Below are 17,614 nucleotides of genomic sequence, written 5' to 3'. Positions count from 1 at the left end.
CCAGTCACCAAGATACACAAAAAAAATTCAGAATGCTTGCTTGAAAACTGTGGGCAAAAATTGTGTGACAAAGAGTCGGACAAACAGACAGACAGACAGACAGACAGACAAACGCCACAGACCACCAACACACTCGGCGAAAAAAATTTTTTCACCAAGTAATACGATGTTGCACAAAGCACGATACTTGCAATGTCCATGAAACAAATTTGATCTTAAAAATAATTGGTGGTGGAATGCAAATGACCAAATATGCAAATACTCTTCAAATTTCAAGTTAATCGGTTGGAAATTGACAATTTTAGAAATTTGGCCTATATCGACTTTTTGGCTTATGTTTACTTCAAAATTAATTCAGTGACCTGAAATATAAATCCTCTTCAAATTTCAAGTCAATCAGATGAAAATTGAAGATTTTAGAAATATCACCTGTTGTTGACCTTTGGCCAATGTCGACGTTTTGGTCCATGTTGACCTCAAGAATAATTCGGTCGTTGAAGTCAGTGAGCAGAAATATAAATCCTCTTCAAATTTCAAGTCAATCGGATGAAATATTGACGATTTTAGAAATCGGCCTGTGTTCACTTTTTGGCTTACATTGACCTCAAAAATAATTAATTGGTGTTTGAATTCAGTGACCCGATATGCAAATTTTGTTCAAATTTCTAGTCAATGTAATGAAAATTGAGGATTTTAGTAATTTGACAAAGTTCTTGACCTCTTCACCTCAAAAACATTAGGCTTCTTGCTGTGACGAACTCTACCATGTGGTGAAGGTTCGTGAATATCGGTTTAAATTCGTGACCTGTAGGCAATCGACATACAAACGAACCGACAGACAAACACACAAGACCAAACAATATACGAGAAAAAGCTTTGATTTTTGCAAGTAACAAGAAAGACGTCATGCAGACCACGATACTTGCAAAACCCATAAAACAATTTGACCAGAAACAAACAGACAGACAAAATAGTGCACACGACCAACCAATATACGTACTTGAAAAATCTTCGATTTTCGCAAGTAACAAACAGACAAACAGGGATGAAAGCACAACCTCCATCCACCGTCGGTGATGGAGGTAATGATCAATAAAACGTGTTCATGCTGCCCCACTCTAAACTCTGCAGAAAATTTCCCATCATGCCTACCTTGTCCCTGTTCCTTTGCAGTTTTCGCAAGCCACTGGCTCCTGGCTGTGCCGAGAGCTGCCGCTCTGACCCTCGTAGGCGGTTCTCAGCACCTTGGCTCTCCATGTGGTAAGAATGATAAGTGCGCATGTTCTACCAACCACACACCACATCAAAACACAATCGCACATTTATGAGACCACTTATTATGCCTCATTATTGAGCAAACAGGTCAATGGAGTGGTTAATTCATACGTATTTTTCAAAGTGTTTTAAACAATCTTGTACCATAATTAGATTTACGACATTGAAATATGCTTTGCAAAGTAACACCATAAAGTACCGTGCAGAGTTCCTGAAGGCTCTTGTTGAGTTCTTCTTGGATGTGTGCCATCATGTCTTTACTCTGAAAAAAAAAAAAAACATATGACAAAATCTATTACTAAAAGTAGCAGCATCCATCCTTCCATCATGTTTTATTCTAAAGGGTTCCTGCTGTCATAGAATAATAAAATGGTACTGCTGGAAAGTTTATAATCAACTTCATTGGTTGGAAAGCAAATAATCAATTGACTCAGAACAAAAAAACAAGCTCGAATGAGCAAAGATCCTCGTCCTCTAAATGATGACGTCATAAAAACGAATACGACGTCATTGTGATGTATCAGGTTTGCGATAAACTATCTGTGCTAATGCCGGGCTTGATTCCCGCAAACGAAATTCAAACAGCTTGCCTAGTTTTGGAGATAATGGTAAAGGCGATTTCCATTAGCGGAGATATTTTGACGTCAACTTTTTTTCTAGGAAGAATTTCCAAAATCGGAGAAGGTTACTGTCTGCGCGTGGGCTTTCTGCATATACATGGCAAGTTTCACGCAGATCTGATGAAAACTGGGTTGTGAAACAAAAAATGTCAAAAAATAGGAATGACGTCATAAAAATTTATATGACGTCATAGTGATGCATCATATGTCCGGTAATTCATCTCTGCTAATGCCCTGTTCGATTCCCGCAAACAGAATTCAAAAATCTTGCCTAATTTGAGATAATTTTTTTCAGCAATTTCTATTAGCAGAGATATTTTGACGTCATAACTTTTTTTCTAGGAGGAATTTTCAAAATCGGAGATGATTACTGTCTGCGCAGGGTATTTTTACATATAAATGCCAAGTTTCGGGAAGTTTTGATGAAAACTGTAGGCTGTGAAACAAAAAAGTCCACAAGAACAACAAGGTGAATCAGACTTAGAGATCCTCCATGAGGATCTAAAAAAGTGTGTCCGTTTAAACATAAAGATGCCTGTTTTAAAAGCCAGCCTTTCTGGGATGGAAGAAGATGAAGTGGGATTTGGAGCTTAATCCGGCGGTTCCAACAATCCCATTTTTAGTATAGAAATGCGATGGACATGGAAGGAGCACACAAAATCATATTATATACAGGCACTCCTCACTATATACACGCCTGGTTAACGCATTTTCACTGATACGCAATTAATAAAAGTAACGAACACTTTATCATGATACACCACATATTTCGCCCATACTTCTGCCACCCACATCTAAAGAGGTAGAGCCTGTGCTGTGATGAACGACCGTAAGAATGGAAAGGGAAGCGCATGTGCTCTTAAGGATGATGGACGGTCAGTATTCCACTGCAAAGCGAAGGGTATGAATATAATGCAGCACTATTGTTCAGTATTGTAAATTAACATACATTAGATCGGTCGGTGCCATTAAACGGTTTTTTTTGGGGGGGGGGTTTAAATCTACATGTTGTCGTTTACTTGAACTCCACTACTTTGGACTTCATAAAATCGAGTGGTATTAAGTAGCTTTCATTGTGAGTAATTTTTTTTTCACTTTCCCCAAACCTTACAATATGAGTGGAAAACGACCTGTATGTTCTCTGTCAAGCACCCGTGGTAAGAGATCTCACCACTGTATTACTTTAGCTGTGAAATTACTCTATTTAGGTTGCATAAGGTGGCCGAACATCAGCACCCCAGAAACAAATGTTCAATTTATAACACCATGTCTATTGGAAAATCTTTTTTTCGCAAAATGCATTTTTGCGATACACACTACTTTCAAGGAATGCAACCAGTTCATAATGGAATACGGTAGTACTGCATATAAAGGGATGATATGGAAAAAAAAATGGCCACACATTCAAATGTGGGCACAATGATGACCTTATAAACTACTCTAGAGTGAAATCATAAGCATTTAAAAGCCATACCTTTTATTCTCGAGCGTTATCTGAACCACCAAGATTTAAAAAGACTAGTGCATGCCCGTACGTGCATGCCTGTGCGTGCGTGGCCGTATGTGCAAAACAAAAAAAAACTTTCAAACCGCGTGCTAGAAACAACAATCACACAGGCCGTTCCTTCGCTCTCATAAACAACGACTGGATTGGGGCATTGTGTTTATCTATAAATGCGCATAAGAAATCGAGAAATTATTAGAATACACTAACTCATCACTATCCGGAAGTCCGTACGTTGTAACCCATAATGGGGAACGCGGCGGAGGATCTATTCCCCATCGGCCACGCCTACGCAGCAACGTGTCCTGTCATTGGTTTGGTAAATAAATGGCCATAACTTGGGAACCACTTGTCCGATTAATATCAAACCTTGAAAAGGCACATACTCAGGTCCCCAGCAATATACCTGGCAAGTTTCTATTAGATCGGACCAGTGGTTGTAGAGAAACAGCGGTCACACACACACACACACACACACACACACACACACACACACACACACACACTGCTGGAATTATAGATAGATGCCAGAACACATCGCCAAAGTACCACATCAGGAGATTGCTAAAACGTTAGTTTGTACTTCTTATTCTTCTTGTGCTTGTTCCCCTCTCAAAACAATGCAAAACTGTAGCCCATCCTACCCCAATAACTGCTGAAGTTATGATGATGATTCCAACGCAAGGAAGTTACTTTGTCTCTGGGATAGCACACGCAACCCAAAATTTAAAAATATATCAAACTTTAATTGTTTTATTATGAAAAGAAATCGAACGTAAATGTGGACTCAACCAAACCAGGCCAGGATCGTGGGAGGGGGGGGGGGGGAGATGAACAGTACCATTCCAAAAGCAATACATATCCAAACCATCCCCCAAAATCAATTGAAACAAGAATTAAAACAATTTAATGACATATTTATTTAGATTTAGATGAGATGGAGATTTAGGGGGGGGGGGTCAGAATATAGCATAAGCTGAATTTAATAACATATATGGATTTGATCCATACCCAATATACATAAAACATTTAGCATTTTACTGCTTTAAAAATTGCATCATCAAAAAAAAAATTTTTTTTTTAAAGAAGTAAAAACATAGAGGGGATGAAATCTGAAAACACCAACCAAACAAGGTAGGAATAACACCACATTATGATGCTACAATATGGCACAACAATCCTCATGGATTACCATCACATCTTTTGAAATATTGCTCTTTTGTGGTAGTTTTGATGAAAAAGAACAATGAAGGACACTACATTATGAAGCCACAATGCGACACCACAATCCTCTTCTGTTTTAGCATCACATATCTTTTTACGCCATTCCAGCACAATCCCACAACAAAAGTAAAATGTCAAAAGATATCATGATGGTAAACCATAAAAGGATTGTGGTGTCGTATTGTGGCTACGTAATATGGTGTCATTCCTACCTAGTTTGGTTGTTTGTTTTTTTTGTTTTTTTTACATTTATTTAAAATGGTGTTTTTTTTTTCCTTGTACAGTGAGGACTGCAGGTGTAGTGATATTTCTCAAAGCAGTGTGAAAATATATATATAATAGTTCATGGAAGGAGCACACAAGCATGCTATAAAAATCCATCCATCCATCCATTGGGACCATACTCTGTACAGAGCGTCGTTGCTGCCAAAGCAGTCTCTTAGAATAGTAAAAAGATCCACTTCATTTAATTCACTTTATTTTACATCCTTATTGAGACACAGATAGACATGCAATATGCTTGTGAAGTGCAACACGCTGTCTTTCGATTAAACCCATCAGCAATGTGTCGAGTATGCATGGCGAGTGTTTCCAAAAATAGAGGTAGTGATGCAGTTAGACTCCGTACTTATGCAGATTTAAACCTGGTAAAGCTGGAACAAAATTTTTTGGGAGACCGATTTTTTTCTGTTGAGAATTTGCTGTCTTGCTCTCCATAATTCAGTTGCAGGCCAAATTAGGATAGTAAAATTCACTGTTCCCTTAATGGCCAATTTCACACTTGAATGCAGCTAGCAGAGGAAGGAGGGGGGAAGGGCAGGAGGGGGTGTCTGGTCAATATTTTCTCCCTGGTGTCATCATGAGAAATTTACTGCCATTACCATTTTCTACACATGCAATCTCAGCTTGGTGTAGATTCTCCCCCACCCCTCCAAAATGAACACCCATGAGCTCTTCCATGAACCATGATTTGTCCATAGAAACATCCAAAGTACTCTAATAGATTGAAAAAAAAAGTTAGGAATTTTTTTTTGATAAATAATACAAATAGATTCTATTGTTTCATCAAAATTTAAAGCTCAAAACAAATGACTCAAAATGTTTATGCTTATTCCAGGCATTAATATTTAATATCACAGTATCAAAACGAGAATGTCACAAAACTAGAATGGTAGAGCGTATACCTCCGCTGAACAGCTTACGTTTTGTATCACACTGATATGGATTTCCATCCACACCATAACAAAATCTAATCGGCTTGTTTGTGTCACCTACCCAACTCATCAACCAAGTTTTGTCATAATCCGTCCACAACTTTTTGAAATCCTTTTTTTTTGTCGTTTTTTGTCCCAGCTCTCAATGGTGAAGAATCACTTGTTTAATAAAAACTTTTTTTTTCATCACATCCAGATCTTCACCAAAATTTAATCAATAAAAAGAGCATACAGGAGCGGAGGACATAAGGAAGGAGCTCATCGTGTGGAGGAGAGCAAGGAGAAAGTCCAAAACGCGGCTTAGTTCATGTGGAGCTGTTTGTTCTGGGTGTACAGCAGAAATGGAGCGGAATGCTGTTGGCATATCTAGGACACCGGAGAGGACTTGCCTACTGGTGCTGGATGTCTCAGGCATGTGGCTGCGCATCCATCACACCACATCGCCACTCCACCACCCATCTTCCCCATCTTTTCTTCCCCCCACCCCCCAGTATATTTGGACCGGCACATCGCCGGAACAAACAGCTCCACATGAACCAAGCTGCGTTTTGGACTTTCTCCTTGCTCTCCTCCACACTATGAGCTCCTTCCTTATCTCCTCCACTCCTGTATGCTCTTTAAATTGATTAAATTTTGGTGAAGATCTAGATCTTATTAAAAAAAAACAACTAGAATGGCACATCCCCATTGGGCTGTGAAAGGCGATCGAGGGAAAGAGTCCATCCCACACTTTGTACTTTTCTTTTCTCTTGTTTATTCTTGTCTCTTTTCCCCAGATTGAATGATGGCCATATGTCTTTTGTGTAAACAAGATTGGATAAGAATACGTGTTAGGGTTAAGTTTACTCTTCCCTCCCCCCCTCCCCCCCCCCCGAACGAACTCTCTTTTTTGTGCTTTTTGCCTGTAAATACTGTGTCCAGCACAGTGTACCAGTATAGTTAGATGCGAAGTTGTACCCCACCGATTAGCTCTACTCATTTGCCAGCATACACAAACTGCATCGCTCAGCAGTAAACTGGGTGTGCGCTGAGGGCACAAAACTCGGTTAATTTAGTCACCTCCTCAAGTAAACTCAGTTCGACGGATAACCCTGTTCGAGTTGACGAGGTTAATTTACGTTTGTGGTTGCTTAGCAACCCGCCAGACCATGGCGGTACCTGCGATTGGTGGCCTCAGGACCGGGCATTTAGAAGGAATCTGAGGGTTCCCCTTGTGGCGAACCTCGAACCTCGAGTCGGAACAATATTTTTTAATTAAGACAAAAAATCCACCCATGTCAGAAGGAAGCAGTTCAGTTTGGCATTTTTAATATGAAATAAGCAAAACTTAGAAATGAACAAAACCCATTCGAATTACCCTTCAGAATTACCCTTTAGAAACCTTTCGAATTTAACATGGTGCATTATAAAGGTTCTTCTTCTTCATATTTGACGGACGAATGAAAGGCAGGACACATCCAACAAGAAAAAGAGTAATCAGGGATTGCAGAACCTCACCAGGACTTCTTTTGAGTGGTGTATATTTATAGGTTTTTGGGTAAATCCAATATGACTGCAAAACCATGTGACCAATGACCAATAGTGTGTGAATCTTTTGTTCCTCATGGACAGGCGGTCATACGTGTAAAGTTTCACCTCAATCTGTTCAGCCACTTCAGAGAAGATTTAAAACAATATGGCTGCCGAATCTCGTGACCGATGAAGTCATCAAATCTTTTTTTGTAGACGATTTTATCCCTAGATGACCTTCAAAATGTTTCATACTGATTGGATGTGGTGTTCTACATATGCAATTATGACGTCATAATGAAAGCACCGATGATGTCATAAAAAAATCATGCTCATTCCCCATGAGGAGTAATTGCTATGTGCTAAGTTTAAATTTTTTCCTTGGTGTGGTTTCAGAGATACAGAGGTCAAAAGTTTTTCTGTTTTTCCAATATGACTGCCACACCACGTGACCTATGATGTCATAAGTATCAATTAATCATTCTACATGAGTATTTGCACCAATGGTGAAAATTTTGTCTCAATCCGACAAGCGGTTGCGGAGAAAAAACACGAAAATTCTGTGCGGACAAACAGACAAACAAACGGACCCAAATGCAATACCCTCGCCGAAATTGAAATGGCTTCACCATTTAAAACAAAAAAGTTTCATTATTTACATTGATAAATGCACAGACAAAGCAAATATGGACTATGATTCACATGGACAAGCCACACAATGCTGCTGATTGGCTGTTCGAGGCTCGATGCACTGCGATTGGCTCCTGGCAAGTGATGTATTCCACACTTACTGTACAAATTCTTCTGCTAATAGTCAGGAGGCTCAGTGACATTTTCCCAGATAATCGTTAACGGCCAGATAAAAGCACCAAATTTGACACAGGGCTCCCTCAATATATATGAGCAAATACAACCCGTCGCTTCGCTGACGGGGGAGGGGGGTATTAAGGAGGGGGGCTAAGAGAGGCGGGAGGGGAAGCTAGGAAGGGGCAAAGAGCGAGGAAGGTGGCGGTTGGATGTGGGAAGAGCGATGCCTCACCAAATGTTGCTAGGCCGCAGGAGGGAGGGACGTGAGGTCGGTGTAAGAGAGAAAGAAAGAGAGAGAGAGAGAGGAGTATAAAAAAAGAAGAGAGAAAGGTGACGGGTGGAGGTGGGGTTAGTAAAGAGAATGATATGTTCTGCTTAATGACTGAACACACATAAAAACAAACTCAGGTCAGAACAGCTGTACACACAATGACACAACAGAGTTTATGAAGTAATCCCCTGGAACATCTGCAAAAACTTTTATGTCCCAGTTCCAGAAAATTTGTGGTAAAATTAACCAAAAGTAATCACTCAAAACATGGAAGTACCTCCCGCTCACGTATGACCTAATGATCCCATCGAGTGTGAACATTGAAAACAAAGCGTTGCGACCAGATATCATATTTAGGTACAAGAAAAGAGAAGAAGGCATTGCTGATTGAGGTGTTAATAGCAGTGGTTTTTGACTTAATGATGCAGAAATCAAGAAAATGACCAAATACCAAGATGTCAAGAATGAAGTGAGAAGATCCTGGAAGCTGAAGAATGCCAAAGTTGTACCAGTGATAGCTGGACCTACAGGAATGATGACAAAGAACCTCACAGAGATATTAAACATAGAGGCAATACCCCTGGGCGCTCTCCTGGTAATGGCTGGATAAGATAACCAGGGAACCACTGGTGGTAATGGATGACCCACAAAATATATAATGGAGAAGAAAGTAAATACCGATGGATGTTTTTTTTTTAATGCCATGAACAAACCTTGGGACATCATGGGTGATAAAGGTTGTGGTCAAGTTTCATTGAAATTGTGTGTGTGGTTTCAGAAAAGAAAACAAATACATATTTTGGGGCACAACCCCCCTTAAATCCCCTTAGAGCCAGATTTTTTGAATGTCATGAACAAACTTTGGTCGGTAATGGGTGATGAAGGTTGTGATGAAGTTTCATCAGAATTGTGTGTATTGTTTGAGAAGAAAGCAAACACCTCTTTGGGGAGGAAACCCACTCCCCCCCACCCCACCCCTGTTAACTCCCTCTGTAGACCCCCTTCAGACCTCCTTTCTTGTTTATGCCATCATGGGTTATGAAGGTTGTGGTCAAATTTCATTGAAGTCGTATGTGTAGTTTCTGAGAAGAAGTTGCAAGTATTAGTGGACGGACGGACAGACGATGCACCATCCCATTAGCTCCCCAGAACTACTTTACAGGTGAGGTAAAAACCATCCCTGGGAATATTATTACAAATGAACTACAGTTGGAAGTTGTCCGGGGCTCAGCGACGATCCTGAAAAGAGCCCTCGGCATAAAACTTTGAGAACAGAAAACTTCACAGCTTGATCCATGAATCGTGACCCCTTACTGAAATGAAGGTGGATACTTTAAGTCTGCCCTGGGAGGACTCCATTCCACATTCTGATACCTGCATATGTAGATTACCAAACAACAACAACAACAACAACACACACACACACACACCTGATTGGTATCCATTTCACTTTCCACCACCCACACACCACACGTGGAGATCACACCACCCACACACACACCACCCACCACACATCTGTTCGGTACCTGTTTCACCTCCCAACACCCACCCACCATACATGGAGATCACACACACACATACACACACACACACACACACACACACACACACACACACACACACACACACACACACACACACACACACACACACACACACACACACACACACTTGGCCGATATCGGCAATTTTTCAGGAATCGGCAGGTTGGAGTTAGTGATTACCAACTGCAGTACGTACTGTATACAACCCAGAAACCTTGAGTAGCTTTCACCGAAAAACAACGTTACCTTTATATACACGATTCAGGGAGATGTTCACAAACATTATTCTTTATAAACAGCTGCATGTGACGGGTGGAAAAAAAATTGGCTCGGTACTTAGTCCCCCCCCCCTTTCCCTTTCTCTCTCCCTCCCCATCCATCCTCCATTCACTCCCTCCTCTCTCCCTCCTTCCTTCCTCCCTTAATATTCTCATCAGTGAAGGCATGTGATATATTTGCTGGTATAAATTTTCTGCAAGCACTGCAACAAAAATGGGGCTGGGGCCCTCAGGCTTGCCGATTCGATAAAGTGTGGAGCAGTCCACATAATCAAATTTGAGAGAAACGTCTCATGTGATAAGCAAATTCATTAAAGGATATCATCATATCACAGGAAAATGACTACGTCACTATTCTTCCTGCCTGTTCTGGTTTACGTACATGTGATGCAGGTCCACACACAATGGTTGACCCTTAATACTGATCAAGGCAATGTGGAATGGGACACGAATAATATACCTATGACAAAGCATCACTGCCCAAAAGTATCCTAATTGGATAGTTCTACTAAGTAAGCAAATAATCAAATAAAACAAAATAAATAAACTTTGGTAGAACCTCCCAATTTTGAAAATGAAGGAGTCCATAAATGGCAGATTAACTCCAAATCTGACCAAGGAACGGAATTTCGAATTTGAACAAAACAAGAGGGAAATTATTGGCATCATATTTATTTATTTTTTCTGTAGTTTGGGGTTTGTTTGCTTTTAACACAAGTGAATGCCAAAATAAGGGGGGAAGGCGAAACTCTTCCCCCTGACCTTCCATGTTTTATTCAACAAGATGGCATACTTGAAGACTTTGTGCCTGATCCACATTTGTTTCGGTGTTATATCATCTTGCAAAGGCCAAACATGGAAGTCGAAAAGAAAAGATTCTGTGCGAATGAAATGGAGTTTAAAAGTTGTGAAAATTGATGTATTAAAATACAATTACATCAACATCAGCTATAGACTTTTTGTAAGGTCAAAGACTTATGATCGTTCTTCATATATCATGAATGATTACTGTCTGCACCATCGTCATAGTGGCATCTCTTGCCATTTCCATACCTTGCGTGACAAGCGGTTGGTGTCGTCCACAAGCTGTGAGAGTCTGAGAACCACATCACTGGAGTAGAGTTCACCGAGCTTGGCATGATCTCGTCCTTCACGTCGAACTTGGCTCAACATGAGCTGCCAGCAAGTTGCAGGTAAGGCCTGGACCTGCTCACAACTGCAGATATACCAAAAAAAAAAAAAAACTACAGAGAAAACTTACCAACCTCCCATAAGAAATATACACAATAGAGGTTCATTCACCATGACAAAATAACTAAATCACCCTTTCAATTACGATTCAGCGAAATGACAAAAGTGTTAGAATGTGTAAAATGGGGCTGAAAGATGTACTACAGCCACTTGTGAATGAGTGTTAAACAATGTTGGTAGAGGGATGAATATGGTGGGATGGGTGTTCTCACCTTGTGTTTGGTCTCAGGCGGCCATAAAAGCGATCGACGAGGCGGTCAAGATTGCGAGCATAGTCAGTTTCAAGCTCCGCACGGCGCTTCAGAAACTCCTGTACCTCTTGCAGCAAGTGCAGTCGATTCTCAGTCTGCTGATCGATGGCGTGCAGCCGCTCTGCAAACTGCACTCTCACTTCTGCATAAGAACAAGAGATCCAAGTGTACATATTGGCCAACAAAACACAAACATTATTTTTTGCCATATTTTTACCCTTTCGTGAAATCAAAGCCAACATTGATGGACATACGGCACATCAAGTCAAAGACATCGAGGGAAAAGTAGCAGAGAAGGTCATTGGAGCTGCTGTGAATAACATTCCCATTAGCAAAAAAATATTAAATGACCAGAGATGGTGTAGGAAAGCATTTTAACTCTGGAATCATGTCCCTATTTGCAAATCAATAAAACCTCATATTTCACAGGTGGGACACTCAGAATTTTGCACAATGCGAAAACAAAATCTGATTTAAAAAAAAAAAACAGCTATTAAACCACACCTTATGTCATCACAAGAGTTGTTTTACAAACATGTCAAAACTATACAGTTGACTGAAAGCAGACAATGAATGGAAGTGACTTTACACGAATGATGCCATTTGTGGCACAAGCCTGATGATTTGGTTGAAAACTCTGCACATCCATTTGAACATTCCATTGGCTTAGGGTCAGCAGGAAAGTCACATGCTACTGAGCTCCTAACCCAATGCTTTATAAACACGACATTTCTTTTGAAAGTCAAATCCACCTCCACAACCTCGACGGTATTCCTCAACAACCACCTCTACAACCTCTGCAACCCGATGTATTCTCGTACAACTGCACTACAAAAATCAAAAGCACATCGACAACCTATTCAGTGTTCCTCTACAACCCTGCTAAAAATAAAAAATAAAAAATGGTTCATGCATATTCTCAAATTATGTTGGGGCATGCATTTGGGTCATTACTCAGTTTGAACCAATTGTATGTTGGAATGTTTCATGCAGGCTGGGTGCAGGTATGCGAGAAAGAATGAAGCAGGGAGCGGGCGGGAATGCAGGCAGAGCGCAATGAAATTTTGTGCAGATGCCGGCATTTCCGGCCCAGCTGGAAACTTGTTCTGACTCTCAGAAACCCTCGAGAGGAGTACAATGAAAAGAATTAAAAAGAGAAATGGAAGGCAGAATGTATATGCATGAATTTGTGTGTGTGTGCCCCGTACTCTTAAGCAATGCATTGGCATCAAGTTTGACTTGGAATTTAGAAATCCTAAATTCAATTCTCATGGGAGGCACAAATTGGTGTGGCAACCCTGTTTGGTAACCCACCTATGACAAAATGAATGCTATGTCTGGCTTGAATATTGGCACCGGTATTCCTCTACAATCCTGCTATGTAGAATGGCTCTAATTTCATCTGTTGAAGATCCATTATCATGAACGGAGATGGATTCTTTTGTAAATTCAAGTGGTCATTACAATATGATTGTGCTAAGCCACAATTAATTGGTCAATGTTGAGAGAATCAAGTTTTTTTAAACTCCTTCATCCTCATAAATGGTTCAAGATGTGTTACTCATCCACAAAAGAATGTCAACAAATTGCGGCTTCCCATTGTACTGGGCCAACATATTAGATTTGTTCCTGTGTTGACCAATACAAGGGAAGCGAAGCGAGATATACATTTTATCTTCATACAAAGTCGAGGCTCGTGGGAGAGTGAGGACATAGAATGGATCAGGACGCAACAGAACAAAAGGAACAGTAGAAAGAGAGAGGGGGCAAGGGGGGGGGCACACACCAACAGCAGGGTTGAGGAACAAAATAGAGTGATATTTGGAGAAATAAGGGATATGGAGAAGAATGAGGGCACAGAGAGGGTACATGGGGTGGACAAGATTGATGCAGAAGCAAACTCTCAGGGAGGAAGAGATGGAAACTCGGAAAGAGGTGGGCTTGGGGAGAATTAACAGGGGTAGAAAAGATCATTGTTTTGGATGGGGGTGGTGAATTTGAGATGGTGGTGAACAGTGGTCTCAAACACCTGCAGAAAAGAATGAGATTGAAGAGAATGTGGAAGTTCGTTCCACAGGCAGGAAAACAAGAGGAACAAATGAGTGGAGGTGAGCAGTGATTCTGGATTTAGATAGTTTCACCAAAAAAAAGGGGTTGATGGTAGACTCCGTGCACCCTGCAGAAACCTGCGGGGTGGGGACAAAGCACAGAGAGGGCAGAGAGTGCAAGACCAGACAGGGGGTGGTAGAAGACAGAGAGACCACCGACCTGTCGGCAATGTGAGAGCGATAGGCCCAAAATTTCAGCTTCTTTGCAAGAGATTCCAATGATCTGGAATGAATGAATGATCAATTGGCACATTCCAATAATTTTCTCTACAATTATGTATCCATAATCAAGCCTGGGTTCACATTAATCTAATCCACACCTTTCCACACCCACATCTGAGGAAGGACACAGCTTCCATTGAGCACACAGCGATGAACTTGATTTCAGATTTAGCAAGACAAAACTATGAGGAGTGGCTGAAGGAGACAGGACTTTGTACATAGAAAGGAGGTGATTATGACGGGATATGATAGAGATGTTTAAGATAATGAAGGGGAGAAACAAAATAAATGCACAATTTTTCAGCAGAATGGACAGTGACAGGATCAGGAGGCAGAGCCTTAGAGTAAAGAAGAGGAGAGTTTGGATGGTAGTCAGGCAGGGATCTGTCACTCAGAGAGTAGTTGGTGCATGGAATGGTCCCCCTGGAAAGGTAGTGGCAGCAGAAAGAGTAGATAGACAGATAGGTTTAAATTGGAATGACATAGGTATGGCGAATCATTGGGGATACAGGGGTACATGGATGTTGGCACGAATGGGAGTAAGCTGAGGTATGGATGGGTGATAGTATACATCGGTAGGGATTGTGCCATCTGTGAAGGGGTCTCATCAAAAAGTAAATGTGCTGTCGGTGATTGTTTATTCGTCAATCCACAAGAGTTTCCATCCATCACTTCGACAAGTACTAATACTACTACTGATCTGCATGCCCAACAAAGAGGTGTGATGCCCCCCATGATTGTCTGTCTTCCACCTTCTGTCAATGTTCTGTCCCTCACCCCCCCCCCTTCCCAACCACACCAAAGAAAAAGAAAGAATAGTGCATTTTCTTAACCAATTTTTTTTTTGTGTGTGGGTATCCAGTATATACATTGCCCTGGTGGTTTTTCTTTGCCTACCCTACTGGTTGCATCCTCCCCACCTCACCTCGACACCAACCTCGCTGAGGAATGCATATAAACTGATAAACTGGATTAATGACGTGTTGATGTTATGCAGCCATGTTGGGCCAAATGACTTCTTCCTTTGTGAAAGTTCCTTGAACTTCTCATTTTCTTATTTTCTTTCTCTCCATCTTCTCCCCCCAAACCCCACCTCCCCCCTCCCTCTTTATAAGATAGCCAATCAATTAAAAACCTGATCCAAATCACGATACTCACTACTCCAGTCCATCTGCACATACTTTCCATAAAAAAACTTGATCCATACGTTCCATAAAACATCCTCAATACTCAACAGTAGTGAAAAATAAAGGAAGAGGGATGCAGACGGAATGAAAATCCCACCAGCAGGTAGAGGTGTGCAGTCCAAGTTCTCATTAATCACGTGCAAGATCTTTAAAAATGGCTTCACACTCTGTGAATGTTACTGCGCACGACGACTCCACCATAAATCCCAAAGCGAGCACGACCTCCACCCATGTCCCACTGTTCGACGAAGTAAGTGTTGGAGGGTGAGGATGGAGGTTTTTATCCACCCTCATGATGTAAAAACCATACATTTAGCAGCAGATACCGATAAACGTCAAGTCCTGTTGCTTTTCCACTTAGAAGGGTAACTAGAACTCAAACCAAAAGCTGCCAAGAGTGACAATGTCAGAATTTCATCCATTTCATCAATTTGCATCCTCGTGTCTGACATGGGTGACATTAGTCATGATCAAAATGACGCATTAACTTCGCATGATGCTGATCACGCCTTCAGCAGGTACGAACCATCGTTCCAGCAGGAAGCTATTTAAAAGCCATACACAAATACACCTCCATATCACGACCTTCTGATGACCCACAGTAAATATGAGATCACCTAATTAAAATGATGTGCACATCCCATTGATGGGACACATACAAAGCTGTTGTAGGTACTATTGTTGTCTCGCAGTCTCCACGACCTGGATTCAGCAAAAGGAAAGACTCATGACAACCTTACAAGGAAATAAGGCACAAAACCAGGACATTAAAAAAAATACATATATATTTAAATTGTGGAAGGGGGGGTGGGGTAAGTAAATTAAATTTATAAAATCAGGATTCTGACAAATCTCTTACAAAAATAAATCACGTGTAGATTGCAGGTGTATAACAATGCCGTCATTATTACTACCTGTATATTGCGACATCATCATTCTTAAGGTACACATATTTAAATGTCATTTCAACAGACGTGGTGATCGCACCTTTCATTTGTGTCTCGTAGCAAGCCAGGCTGTCCCTGCCAGGGTGTTTAAAGAGAACCGAGGTCATCCTGGTCGGACAGGGAGGGGTAGAGAGGGGGAGGAATAAACAGAGTCGCAGATAGATAAGGAAACGCGCAGAGAAGAAGAACCAGAACACGAGCACGTCTCTCCGACAAGGCGAATGTCTGTCCGATCAGGAGGACGCACCCACCTCTGGGTCTGCCGACTCTCCCTCCCCAAGGCTCCTCCCACCAAGGAAACCTCCCCGAAACGACCCAAAAGGAACCTTGGGAATCTTCTTCACAACCAGGGAAAATGGTGCTTTTGACCCCCAAAATCTCCAGGCAGAGAGAAACGATTTCAACATGGAGGGAGAAATGGGGGAGAAAGGGGGTTGGCTTCGGAAAACACCAACATACATGGTGGGGTAGGTTTCAGGTTTTCAGCTCAGCTTCGAAAAATAATCACCAAAATACCATATATAGTATGTTAGTCGGTTTGATGGATCAGTGCGGTTTTTAATGTTGAATCTCCTCCGTGAAGCCTTCGCTTTTGTTTATCCACAAATGTTTGAGAATAACGCAAGCCAGATTCTCTCTCCATGAAGATACATTTTCCCAACACTTCCACATGTCCCATTCCTCTCCCAGGATTACACATATACATACATACATACATATGTACATATATATATATATATATATATATATATATCAATATATGTTTACAAATATATATATATATATATATATATATATATATATATATATATATATATTCATAAACAAATATATATATATATATATATATATATATATCAATATATATTTACAAATATATATATATATATATATATACATACACACATATATACAAATATACACATATATATGTATACATACATATACACATATATATATATATATATATATATACATACATATATATATATATATATATATATATATATATATATATATATATATATATATATATATATATATATATATATATATATATATATATATATATACATATATTTGCAAATATATATATTCATAAACAAATATATATATATATATATATATATATATATATATATATATATATATATATATATATATATATATACATATACACGAATACATACATATACACATATATACATATACAGATACATATACCCACATACAAATATATAAATATATATATATATATACACATATATACATATACATATATATATCTATATATATATATATATATATATATATATATATATATATATATATATATATCTATATCTATATATCTATATATATATATATATATATCTATCTATATATATATATATATATATAT

The 17,614-nt window shown here is 39.9% G+C and overlaps 1 protein-coding gene across 4 annotated transcripts in view; it reads right to left on the bottom strand.

Moving 5' to 3' along the window:
• The window catches only part of LOC147018599 (SLIT-ROBO Rho GTPase-activating protein 1-like), an 89,133-nt gene extending 72,423 nt beyond the window's left edge, over positions 1-16,710 (bottom strand). For 2 of the 4 annotated variants that reach the window (XM_085898425.1, XM_085898427.1), the window contains exons 1-5: positions 16,253-16,456; positions 11,710-11,890; positions 11,300-11,462; positions 1,475-1,537; positions 1,153-1,284 (exon numbers count right to left, since the gene is read on the bottom strand). In XM_085898425.1, the coding sequence (XP_085754551.1) occupies positions 1,153-1,284; positions 1,475-1,537; positions 11,300-11,462; positions 11,710-11,890; positions 16,253-16,319 (606 nt within the window). In that variant the 5' untranslated portion in view covers positions 16,320-16,456. The other 2 variants (XM_085898426.1, XM_085898428.1) reach the window with 2 other exon arrangements.
• Between the last annotated feature and the right edge of the window lie 904 nt (positions 16,711-17,614).

The sequence above is a fragment of the Eptatretus burgeri genome, chromosome 10 (assembly GCF_056783735.1).
Source record: "Eptatretus burgeri isolate ZD-2024b chromosome 10, Ebu_testis_v1, whole genome shotgun sequence".
Lineage (NCBI taxonomy): Eukaryota > Metazoa > Chordata > Myxini > Myxiniformes > Myxinidae > Eptatretus > Eptatretus burgeri.
This window is presented reverse-complemented; position numbering and strand designations above follow the sequence as displayed.